Consider the following 13033-nt stretch of genomic DNA (forward strand, 5'->3'; position numbering starts at 1 on the left):
ATATTATTCTTAATTATATTATATTAATATATTTTAAAATTCAATGATTTTAATTTATTTATTTCTTCAATAGCTCATTATTTATTTAGTCACCTTAATAAAAATAATCTAACTTCATTACTAACTAAGAATCTCTAAACAATGAATTATATTAAATTTAGAGACGTAAAATGCGTACATTATTTCAATACAATGAGTGAACATAATATTTGAGTTAGGAAGGGACAACATCACCTAATTGTTTACATGGCGAAGGTAATACTATAACAGCTGTACTGCTGTAGTGTCGTGAGTCAACGCTACCCCTTACCCCTTAGATTTAATATATTACAAAGAAATGAAAAGACCTTTTTTTATTTATATAATATCGGTTGAAAAATGTAACATGTGATAGGGTAACTAAATACTGCCTCTAATTTTATTTATAAAAAAAATAATTAAAACATTAAGATCAATAAAAAGTAATTATATATCATAAATTTATGTTTTATTTGAAAAATATTTATAATATTAAATGATAAAATTTGTGTGCTATTTATTAAATGAACAAAAGTTTCAGGTTTTTATGAATAAAAGGTAGGTACCATGTTAACACAAATTTACAAATTTAAAGTATCTATAGTAAAATATAGTTTTGTCAAAAAGAATTATTCTAACAAAACCAATCCATCATTCCAATCCTAAATTCTTATTCCAAGATTTTTTTTTCCCATCTCCATTCCTCACGTCTTCATGATAGCCATGAACCTATTCATATCCTAAATAAAAAATAGCAAATGTTAACTATTCATATTTATTTTAAATATAATATACTATTTTAAAAAATTACTAATATATATATATATATATATATAGATATAGATATATTTATTTCTAAGACAAAAACCTTTCAAGAAAAGGAGTATAATATTTATTCCCACCCTCAAATGAGAGATAAGACAACGTGTACACAATTCATGCATTTGGAAAAACATGGTAGCATCAGCATGAAAGGCATTAACTCATAAGATACTCACACATGGGGGACATGGCGCAGTTGTTATGGTTGTCGCTTTCCATAGGTTTAAAGAAGTCTATCTGTCAAAAGCCGAAGTTCAATTATCAGAATGCAGAATCGGTAGGATTCAGAGACAAGTGTTTCTTTTTGCAGAAAGCCTACCATTTTTCAAATGTATCTTCTAATTAAGACCCAATATTAATTTAACCTGTTCAACGTTAGTTTAAGATTTAATTAGCCTCATAAACTTACTTTGTCAACTGAAATTATTGATTAAATAAATTAAACTTTGTGAGATAAGTACAATTTCAAACCAATTAAATTTACTTTTACTTTTGATTTATGTAATTCAGACATTGATGAAGACATCACCTTTAGTATGCTGTGCATTTGAGATAGGGACTCAAACCCTAATTAAGGCAAAAGGTGGATGAAACAAGTTTTTTGTCCAAATTTCTCATCGGAAACCCAAATATAGGTAATCATTTATGTATCTGAGCATAATTTTAGGCAAAAGCTATCATGTTATGTATGATTTAGGCAAAACTTAAGGGACCAAATTATTGTTTCACTCGTTGATGAAGACACCACCTTTAGCATGCTATGCGTTTGAACTAGAAACTCAATCCATGATTTAGGCAAAAGTTACAAGAAGCATTTTTCAGCCCAAAATTCTCAACTGAAATCCAAATATAGGCATGGATTTGAGCAAAATTTTAGGGAAAAGTTAGAATGTTATGTATGGTTTAGGCAAAATGTTAAGAATTAAATTAATGTTTCACTGGTTGACGAAGACATAACCTTTAGCATGTTATGTATTTGAGATAGGAACTCAAACAATGATTTAGGCAAAGGTTAAAAGAAACGTCTTTCTACCTAAATTTCTCAACTGAAATCCAAGTATACTGTTTTAGAATATTATTATCATCGGAATATAAGATGAAAAATTGTTTTGGTACTCTCTATCATTTTCCTATCCAAAAAACTAAAATGGAAATAAATGATCAGATTAATCCTTTAGTTGCTTTCCACGGGAGAGAATGTATGAAGAGAAATTACACCCTGGCTGGAGTACAAAATTCTTCAAAGCAATCATTTGAGTTTAATAAACTGAAGTTTCCTTTCTTTGGTGTCTTACGAGCTAACACCGCTACCTATGGGGAAGGGGTGTGTGACTCTCATTCCTCACCATTAGTGGGGGATGCTAGCTACCGCTTGATCTATGTTGATAAGGTTGAGTAGTATGATCTTCAACTCCTCCCCATTGCTCCAATCATGAACCTTTGCATTAACTAATTTTGGGTCACTACAAATCCGGTTCCAGAGGGGATAATTCTTCCTTGGCATCACAAAATCATCTTCCCCCAGCTTCAAAGTTGGGCAATAATCCCCTGTTCCATCTCCGATGTAGATGAATCTTCTTTTCTTATCCGGCAAAGAACCTCGGATTCGGTCTATTACTAATCCCTATAATAAGATAGAAAGAACAAAAGAACCAACGCTAGGTGGAACAAATTACAGCAGTAGAAGTCCAAAAATCAAAGAAAAAAGGCAGAAAGAAGGATCACACGACATATTTTGCAAAAGGGCTAAACACAAATCAGACAGTCAAACTTTCACAAGTTCGTCGCATGCCACAACTTACAAATTCCCTCACTTAAAGAACATAGATGGCTGTTGTTTCACTCACTGAATAGGAAGAGCAAGTTTTGATACATTAATTATTTTAGTCCAACTACTTGAATTGATCTATTCAAATACGAAATATCCCAAGTTAGAGTTTAAATAAAAAATAAATAAATTATTTTACCATAGTTATGAAATGGCAAGAAGCAATGGATTCCCTCCACATATTCTACCGCTGAAAAAGGATTATCATACTGTGGATGACTACAATCACCACAAAAAAAAAAAGGATAAAATAAGAAGAAAGAAAACTTTAATATTTTATTTTAATAAATATTTTTAATATTAATATGTTTAATTAAACAAGATTTTATTTATTTGTTTTAATATGAATATGATATAACAGTATAGCTCTTAATATTTAAAAATATTTACTTTAAAATCTGACTCCCTAGACCAGAAATATAAGAGTTAAAGCTGAAAAAGAGAAGAATAATAAAAATGGAAGAAACAGTAATAGTAACAGTAACCTTGCACATATTGGAAGGGCACAAGGGACAAGTGTGAGGAGAGAGGGGAGAATGGTGAAAGGGTGTGATACGAAGGCGTCCCTCTTCATCTACAAAAGCTGGGTTGCTATTCAGCTCAGAAAAGCACTCTAACAAGCCATGGTGTTCCAGAATGTTCCGGATGTAAAACAGATTCGCATCGCTAATTATCCTCAAATCGCACCTGCAAATCAAATCAATTCAAAATTAACTCAAATTCAAACAGAGAATTGAATCAATTAGGCTTACCCAAGAGCATGTGCAGATTTGATGGCTGAAACAGTGCTTGGATGCAAAGGAACCCTTTTCAGACACTCTACAATGTGGTGAGTGGTGATCCCGTGAGAGTGCAGCTCCTCCGTCATTCTGTCCATCAGAGAGGTCCACGGCATGGTGTGGCGCAGTTCGTTGAAAAGGTGGGTCAAACCCATTTCAGTCACCACCCATCGGTCACTGTCGTCGTCGATTATCGTTCTATCAAAGTCGAAAACAACCACCGGCGCCGCCACGCTTCCGCACATTTTTTCTCAGCCCCCGGGACACACCACCGCACTGCGTATTCAGCATGCAGTTTATAATCAATTATATTATAAGACAAAAATAATTAAAGGCTTATGCTTCCATTTTAATTAAGAAATTATTTTTTTAAATTAAAGCAAAGTTTATATTATCAAAATATTAACAAAAAATACTTTTAATTTATAAAATAATATCCTTAATTCAACATCTAATGACATTAAATTTAAACAATTCTCAGCTTATTTCATTTACATCATCCTTTTGAGAGGGAAAAAATTAGAAATTATCTAGTAATGAACAAAATTGTTTTTAGTTATAAATTTTTTATTTTATTTTTAAAAGTTATATTAAAAATAATTAAAGTAACTTTTATTGAATAGTGAAAATGAACTAAATCGTTTAAAAAAATTTAATAAAGCAATCGTTGCAATGAAATCAAAATTAGAGACTTATCTTCAGATTCTTCACGCAAGACGTTTATATTATTAAAGGTAATAATAACTCTTTTAAGGCTTCGAAGTGCTGGAGAAATTATAACTTGTAACAAAATTTCATTTATGATGAGTACTAATACATATTAGTTGAATAATTTTAAATCTTCTTACTTTTTATATTTGTTAATTTTTCTAATTATTAAATAAAAAGTTATTAAATATTTTTTAGATTTTTAAAATAATGAATATATATTTTTTATATTCAACTCTTATTTAATAAAGTAATAAAAATTAATAGGATATAATAAAGTATATGTTAGTTATTTCATTTTCAGCAAATATGAGACCTATTTAATTGTGTTTGTTAATTAATTTTTTAAACGTGTGAGAATTTATATATGACAAGTTTTTATTAAAATTGTTAAATATTTTAAAATTTAATGTATTGATAATATTAAATATTATAATTTTTAATAAAAATATTATTTATTATAATATGATGGTGGAATGAAAAAGCTGTAATGGTGCTTTTCATGTCCTCATTTTAGTTTGTTGACGTCTCTTTAGGGTATTAACTCTTCTTCTCAATGGCCTATGCAGCTATGCAATAATAGTTAACTTATTTTGTTATAAGCTTGTTTAGTTATTAATCTTTTTACTATAAGTCCTAATAGCATATTTTGTGATTGACCTACTTTATGATATGTTTTATATCAACCCATTTAAAGTTTCAATGTGAATTATGTTTCCATAAGCTTTAAACTAATGTTAAGTCTTCTAAAACGCTTAACCTAACTTTAAAAAATAACCCATGTTAGGTAACATTTCAAACGCAAGCTCTAAAACTTTTAAACAAGTTACACTTGTTTGATTGTCACCTAGTATGATTTAACCTTTTCTTATGCCTATTCGAAGGTACCAAAGAATTTATCAAAATAAAATTACCAATAAAAGAAAAGAAGGAAACTTGAATCATGGATAGAGGTACCATTTAATGGCATCAAATTTAGGATTGGAATATACATGCACTTGAAAAAAAAAAAGAGAGAGAGAGCAAGACAGCCCTTTGACACTAAAAAATTAATATAGTAAAAAAAATGGGACATATTTAATCCAATATTTAAAAAATTTATGCTCTGTTTTATTTCCCTCTTTATTTGCTTTTGCTTTGTCACTTATAGAATTTTATTATTATTTTCTTTTATTTTTTATGGAAAAAATGAACAAAAAGGGGGTGAAAGGGCCCAAGCCCAAACAATATGAAGGAGTACAAACAATTGCAAAAAAGGACGCGTGCATCGAAGGGGCTGAGAATACCTTTCAAGTGATAAAGCATTGCTTTGCTAATAATAAAAATACAAATATTTAATTTTCTTGCTGTAAAAAATCCTAAAAGATTAAAAGTGATTTATTCATAGCTAGTAAGATGAATTTTATGTAAAATACAAAATGATTAAAAGTATATTTATAAATAAATTTTAAAAAATATTTATAGTCAAAACATTTTCAAACAATTTGACAGAAATAATTCTAGAACAAAATATAAATTCAAATATAAAATGCAATAAAAATATTTAGTTTCAAAATATAATGATTGTATCTATCTATCTAATGTGTGCACAATATAACCCCTAAGAAGAAAAGGCTACAATCCATAAAAATTAACACACAGAGGCCACTGAAAATGCAGTGAAGTGGTCATTAAATTCAACCTACAAATTGTGGAAGCAAATATGGAAGACATGTATTGGTCAAATATGATAATGACATGACTGTGGAAATTACTATTACTAATGGGTATTTATAGGCAAATCAGTGTAATAGGGGAATGGGTGTCTACAAGGTTTCATGGAAGCAATATAAGCTGTTGAAGGTTGGTAATGGACAGGGAGAAAGGGAGCTTACGGCATAAGATGGGGACCAATGTTGAATTTTAATCATCTCCACTACTAAAGTAACCAAAATTTCCGATATCATATATATATATATATATTAAAGTTTACTCAATTGACAAGTATACAGATAGGAGATGATGTGAACACGAAATAATATATTCACTCTGGATATATATTTGATGATGAAGTATGTGATTTTTTTTTTCAAAATAAATCCCTAAATTACTTATTGAATTTATATGTATTAGACATTTTAATCTTTAATTTTTTATTTTTAACTTTGTAAGATGACTTTTTTTTTTTTTTTACAATTTTGAATGATGATAAAAAAATTATGTTTATATATATTTTTACTGCTTCTCAGATAATAGATAATGTGAAGTGACCTATAACCTAAATAATTTTTTTATTCAACAACCTAAATAAAATTTATCTACAACATTAAGAATTTAGATTTCGAAATTGTCGGAAATACCTGTCCAAATTTGATCTTACAATTTCAATTGTAATTATTTTCAATGAAATACTAAAGAAAGTAATTTTAATTAATATTTTTCAAACATTTACAATTAAAAATACAAAATATTGCTGTTATAAAAAAAAAATCAAATATTGTTAATGTCAATCTCTGAATTTTAATCTATTGAATGAAATCCGTGAATTCGACGATAGATGGAGAGCATGAGGCATGTCTTATGCAATGTTCTCGTGTGTTTCATGTCACTCTCAATAACTTTTAAGTAAAAAAGCTGCAAAAGCTATGTAACTTAAACCAGTGATAATAATTTTACCAGAAAAGAAAAGAAAAGAGGAAACTGACAATAATAATTTGCTTAATGACTATAAACTATGGGTAGAATGAAAAACAGTGTCAGCAAGAATGTCATTGCCAAATATCCCACCTATAAAAGCAATTGACATTTTGAGTGATTAGTCACACTGATTGATAAAAACCATCTAACTGATAAATATTAAAATAAAAACCACGTTTCATCCCAAAGGTTTTTAGAATATTGATAGTGATTGTTAATTTTCTCCGGTTCAAATAAATGTCAATTTTAATTTTCAAATTATGTAATTATTAACTAAGCAGAGATACCCATTCTGAATTGTTTGATAATTTTCATTTCAGATAGAACTTAGTTGAATACATTAAAGCAAAGATTGATATTAAAAGAGAGCTACACATGGAATATTGACAATTGGAACATACTCTGTAAAGCTAAATGAAAATATTCTTTAAATTTGTTTAGTAATAAGGTTTGGTGAAGATGTGAGAGAAAAATAGAAAATAAAGAATGAATGAAATGGAAAAGGCGAAAGCAATGTGTGGGAAGATGATTAGGAAGGCATGATTAATGATTGGAGTCAAATGAAAGGCAAGCAACCTACCATTTTTTAACTTCTAAGATCCCTCTTTGATAAATACATGTCGACGTCTAAAATGCAAGTAATTACAGAAACTAGAAAACAAAAGAACAATGAAAAAGAAAAGAAAAGGTGGAGCCTTTGATTGGGGCATTTGAGGACAGGTGTGGAAGCACAATAGGGTTTGGAGTCAAAAGGAAAATGATGGGGCCAACCAGAGCCACTGCTATAGTCAGAGTGATGAAAGCCATAAACACCCCACAATTTCAGACCCTTTTAGATCTTGTTTGGTATCCATCATCACTGAAATCATTTTAGTAAAAGGAAAAAAGAAAAATGATTAACAGAGATAGAAAAATATATATATTATTGTTTTAAAAAGGGGAATTTTTATTATTTGATTAGGTGCCATGTTTGTATTGAGAAAAAGGCAAGAGAAAAAGAAATAAGAGATTTCAATTCATTCAAGATCCAATTCATTCTACTTTCAATTACTACAAGTATAAAAGTTTTGAGAAGTATCTTTAATTAAGTTGATTTATATTTATAAATTAACTACAATATATTATTCATATTTACTCTTTTTTATTTTTTTTATCTGTCACATTTCTCAGAAGGTTTTTTTAGTTGTGTCATTTTAAAAAATTTAAGGTGGCATTCATTATATTTTATTAATTAATTTTTCAATTAAAATAAAAACTAATTAATTAATATGAAAGGTAAAGAGGTATAACAAGAAATTGAATAATAATTTTAATAAAAGTAAGAACAATAAATCTATTCCTTAATTTATATGTCAGTTCCTTAAAGTGAAGTATGAAAAAATAAAATGAACATTTAAAATATGTACAATATTTATTTATTTATTTTATTAAGCATGTGTAATGTCACTCAAAATTTTAATTTTTTTTTCATATTTTTCTTTAAAAATATTAAAACTTTTAAATTTCTCAACAATTAATATGATAGTAAAATATAACTTTAAATTTAAAAAGTTAAAATATTATAATTAATTTTAATACTTGTTTGATCAGTATGATTTAATCAAAGTGATCTCTTATAAATAGAATAAAAGAAAATAATCAAAGAGATCTCTTATTTAAATATTTTTAAAAAAATTAGAATAGGAGTAGATAGAGTAGAGTAGAGTAGAGTAGAGAGAGAAACGACGTCGTGGAAGGTAAAAAAATAAGAAGGGAGGTTAAATTCAGTTGGTACGGAAAGGAAGCGTCGGTGGATGTTAACCGTAGGTTAAAATATTGAAGAGTAACACAACACAAAAAGAATCGAAATTGGCTTCGTATATAAGCCATTGAAGACACAGCAGAAGAGACCCTTATATTTCTTCCTTCAACCCCACAAACATAAACATAAAACAACAAGAGCTGAGAGAGAGAGAGAGAGAGAAAAATAAAAAAAGAAATTGGTGGGTGGAGGCTTAGTTCATCAAGAACAAGAACCGCTTCCATATTCGCCAGAGCTACAGCCATGCAAGAATCCAATGATTCCGTTTCACTCGACATGGAGAAGATCTACCTCGGTGGAAAGGTTCCACCTTCACCATTTCATTCATCTTTTTTTTTTTCTTTTGGGGATTGGGGGGAGGGGGTTCAAGATTTAATCTTTTTTTGCTTTTTCTTTGGGGAATGGATCAATTTCAAGTGTTTCTCAATTGGGTCTTTTTCGGTGTTTAATGGGTACAAGTTTTTTGTTTTCCTCTTTTGGCTTTTGTTGCCATCGTCTCTTTCACAAGATTGCATTAATTATGCTGCATTTTTAGTGTCTTGCACAACGGAGAATTCGATTGGGGAGTATTTTGCTGTTGGGATCTTTGTGGAAAATAGACCCAAAAAAAAACTCTTTTTTTACTCTGAAAATTCCATGCCTATTTTCTTTTCTTTCTTTATTTTCTTTCTTGGAATGTATTGTATGTCTTATTTTCTGAAGATTTGAACACGTAAAATAGCGGATCTGCGCATTCCTTATTTGCCAAGTATTCTTTTACGCTTCCACCGTCCATTTGTGAGGCTCTTGGCTTGATTCTCCTCCATTTTCATTTGTTGAAAATTCATCGATTCTTTGTTTCGTTTTAAGCTGTTTTGCAGGCTTACTGTTATATTTCTAATTAGACTTTGTCAGTATGTCATAGAAATAGTTTATTGTGAATTTAGCATTATTTTGTTTTTCAGGGTTTTTTTTTCCTTTGTTTGTGTATATTGAGGGGGGGTTGAAATTATTATTTTTATTTTTACTTTTTTCTGGTTTATAAGTAATGCACATATTAGTTAGTTATTGGATGAGTTCCAATCATTCTTCTTTTAAAAGCCTAAGATACTGTCCACTTTTTCACTGCCTTCACCTCAATTTTTAATTTTCTGGAGCATACAATCATTGGCATCTAGGATGACTTGTTTCACTTTTCAGTTCAGATAGTGATAATAATGTGCTGTTGCTTGTTAGTTTGGGTTGCCTAAAAAAGGGGTAAGGGCACATGGGGAGTCATGTTAGAAAAAGGTTCACTTATGAAATTTAACAATACTCAAATGGAGTAAATACTAAATAAAGGATATCTTTTGCTTTAGGTGAAGGTTCTTTTCATTCCTAAAAGTTCCAATTTCAATTCTGGTTCTCATTTTCCTCCCCATCTTTGTGGTCGTATTTGTCTTTGTGGACTACATTCATTTTGGATTACCATTTCAGGAGCATCATATTCGAACTGGCTGTGGTTCTGTGTCTGTCATAGTGTACGGGGATCATGAGAAACCAGCTCTGATCACTTATCCAGATTTAGCACTAAATTGTAAGAACTATCAGTTATATTTTCTTTTATCTAATTCAATGTTTCAAGCTTCTGATTTCTTTCACCTTCTGTTATTGAAATTTGTGTGAGTTCCCTTTCTATTACATTAATGATTGCATTGTACATGTGTATGTTTGAACCCTGTTCCTTTTATTTAATCTGGAAATATGAGTCAATATTTCACTTCTATGTATTGGGCAGATATGTCATGTTTCCAAGGATTATTTTTTTGTCCAGAGGCAGCTTCTTTACTGCTTCACAACTTTTGCATATATCATATCAGTCCTCCTGGACATGAGGTTTGTAAGTTGATCGATTTGAATATGTTTTTTTATTGCATTTAGAACTGAATATTATTATTCATAGTTTTTCCTCTGGAACTACCACAAGAGTTCTTGCAGTTGGGAGCAGCTGCAATTTGTCCTGATGATCCTGCTCCTTCTGTGGAAGACTTAGCAGATCAAATAATTGAGGTCCTCAACTATTTTGGGTAATTAGAACATAATTATTGTGTTGATGATTTATATTTTTGGCTTTCATTGGTTGGAACTCTTTCTTTTTTGTGAACAAAATCAATATTTAATATGATCTCTTGCTTTGCTTCTCTCATGAATGACCCAAGATTTTGAAAATTCGGAATTGAAGAGCACTGTCCTTTTTTTGAGGTTAAATTCAATGCTTTTGCTATATTTACTAATGGCATGAGCTATTTTCTTGTCCAGGCTTGGTGCAGTGATGTGTATGGGAGTGACAGCTGGTGCTTATATCCTTACTCTTTTTGCTGTATGTAGTTGACGTTTTTCTTTGAATGGAAAAACTGTGCTATTTATTTAATGCTCCATAGTTCTAATTCTAACTTATGAAGCCACTTTTTTTATTGATCTGCTATTCTTCGGTATGTTTTTACAGATGAAATATAGGGAGCGTGTTCTTGGTTTAATACTTGTATCTCCCTTATGCAAAGCACCTTCTTGGACGGAATGGTTTTACAACAAGGTTCCTTTCAAATCCTTGCATATTGTCCATTTGTGAATTATATAATCTAATGACTTACCCAGAACCACTTGTAATGTGTAGGTGATGTCAAATTTGTTATATTTCTATGGCATGTGTGGATTGCTGAAGGAGTGTTTGCTTCAGAGATACTTCAGCACGGTACTGTAATGCGAGGCTCGTATCCCTACCATATTCCTTATTTTATTTCATATGGTGATTTTGCTTAGTCAACTTTAACAGGAAGTCCGTGGCAATGTTGAGGTTCCAGAATCAGAGATAGTTCAAGCATGCAGAAAAGTCAGTGCTAAGACAATTTAGTTTCTTTCCCCTGTACTGCTCTATAGCTGGAATGTGATTGCTATCCCTTTTATCACTCTTTCCTTGTTTGTTGTATTCATCTTGCTTTGTGTTGGTTTTGTCTCTTTTGCAGCTGCTGGATGAAAGAAAGGGAACAAATGTCTTGCGGTTTCTTGAAGCAATTAATCAGTAAATCCTTTACATATTTACTCCACCATTTTAATTTTCTTTGACGTTCTGTGTATGTTGCAATACTGATCTTGAATTGGAAAATTTATGTGCTACAACTTTGTTTTGCCAAATTGCAGGAGAGCTGATATTACAGAAGGATTGAAAAGATTAAAATGTCGTACGCTTATTTTTGTTGGTGACAGTTCTCCTTTCCATTCGGAGGCTCTATACATGACTTCAAAACTTGATAGGAGATTTAGTGCCTTGGTTGAGGTATGTGTAAGGGTGTACTAAGCATGTGCATGTGTGAATATGTCAAGAAAGCATACCTAATAATAGATGATAGGAGATGGATAAGCATACCAAAAATAGGTTTGAGTGAGTTTTTATTTTGCAGGTCCAGGCTTGTGGATCAATGGTTACAGAGGAACAGCCACATGCAATGCTGATACCTATGGAGTACTTTTTCATGGGGTATGGGTTGTATAGGCCATGCCAATTCAGTGACAGTCCAAGGAGCCCACTTAGTCCATCTTGCATCTCTCCAGAACTCCTTTCTCCTGAAAGCATGGGATTGAAGCTAAAGCCTATAAAGACTCGTGTTTCATTGGAAGTTTGATATCAGGGAACAAAAAAAACCTTTGACTTTTGTAATTGAAAGCAGTTTTTTCTTTTATTATTTTTTTGCTTCAAATTTTTTTATTTTTTAAAGACGGATAGAGAAGAGGTTGGTTAGAGTTGGAGGAGGGGTTGTAGATATAGGAGACAAGGGAATGGAGAGAATATATAAAAACTATAGGGAGGAGTTGCCTTGATTCATTTGTAGTCTGTCTTCAATAAAGGAATATCATTGAGCTGTATCTGTAAATTTCACTTGGACTATGGCTCCATTTATTTATGGTGATGATCAATCAATAATCCCTTTATTTACATGTTACCCATATAACCATTGGAATTGGAATATTTTTGTTTCTTTTATTCCTCACATGTAGCTGTGTAGGAATGACAATGGATAGGGTACTATAGTATCTATTCCTATACTTACTTTGTGTAAGAATGACAATGGATAGAGTATTATAGTATCCATTCATATACACACTTTAAAAAAAAAATACTCGTACTTAGTCTTATGTCTGCATGGGTATGAACATTAATTCCTGTACCTGTATTGTTTGAGTACTTGCATATCCAATATTGGTACTTATTATCTTTGTTTGAGAAAGTAAATATGTATATAAAAAAATATATTTATATAATTTTATATAAGTAATATAATAATACAAAAATTCAATACGTAGTTGTTGAATAAAGTATAATCATAGATTGAAAACAAATATTCAAATATTACAAATGCTAAATGTATCTTAATACAATTTTTTAAA

The 13033-nt window shown here is 30.3% G+C and overlaps 2 protein-coding genes across 3 annotated transcripts; one reads left to right on the forward strand and one right to left on the reverse strand.

The window, feature by feature from the left end:
• Positions 1-2074: 2074 nt before the first annotated feature.
• On the reverse strand, positions 2075-3711 carry LOC113855007 (thiamine phosphate phosphatase-like protein). Its single transcript, XM_027486421.1, has 3 exons — positions 3421-3711; positions 3154-3355; positions 2075-2464 (listed from the first exon to the last, which is right to left on the reverse strand). The coding sequence occupies exons 1-3, from the start codon at positions 3690-3692 to the stop codon at positions 2189-2191; spliced, it is 750 nt and encodes a 249-aa protein (XP_027342222.1). The 5' UTR covers positions 3693-3711; the 3' UTR covers positions 2075-2188.
• A 5035-nt stretch (positions 3712-8746) lies between these two features.
• LOC113854162 (protein NDL1) lies at positions 8747-12635 on the forward strand. Of its 2 annotated transcripts, none has more exons than XM_027485045.1 (11): positions 8747-8935; positions 10088-10187; positions 10389-10486; positions 10589-10677; positions 10910-10970; positions 11097-11183; positions 11265-11342; positions 11424-11480; positions 11614-11669; positions 11789-11924; positions 12049-12635. In XM_027485045.1, exons 1-11 carry the CDS (start codon positions 8876-8878, stop codon positions 12268-12270), a joined length of 1044 nt encoding a protein of 347 aa, XP_027340846.1. In that variant the 5' UTR covers positions 8747-8875; the 3' UTR covers positions 12271-12635. The 2 variants fall into 2 exon arrangements, with proteins under 2 accessions (XP_027340846.1, XP_027340847.1); XM_027485046.1 differs by lacking the exon at positions 8747-8935 and adding an exon at positions 8977-9409 and having other exon boundaries at positions 12049-12578.
• Positions 12636-13033: the final 398 nt, after the last annotated feature.

The sequence above is a fragment of the Abrus precatorius genome, unplaced genomic scaffold (assembly GCF_003935025.1).
Source record: "Abrus precatorius isolate BTA unplaced genomic scaffold, Abrus_2018 Scaffold11, whole genome shotgun sequence".
In the NCBI taxonomy this organism is placed as follows: domain Eukaryota; kingdom Viridiplantae; phylum Streptophyta; class Magnoliopsida; order Fabales; family Fabaceae; genus Abrus; species Abrus precatorius.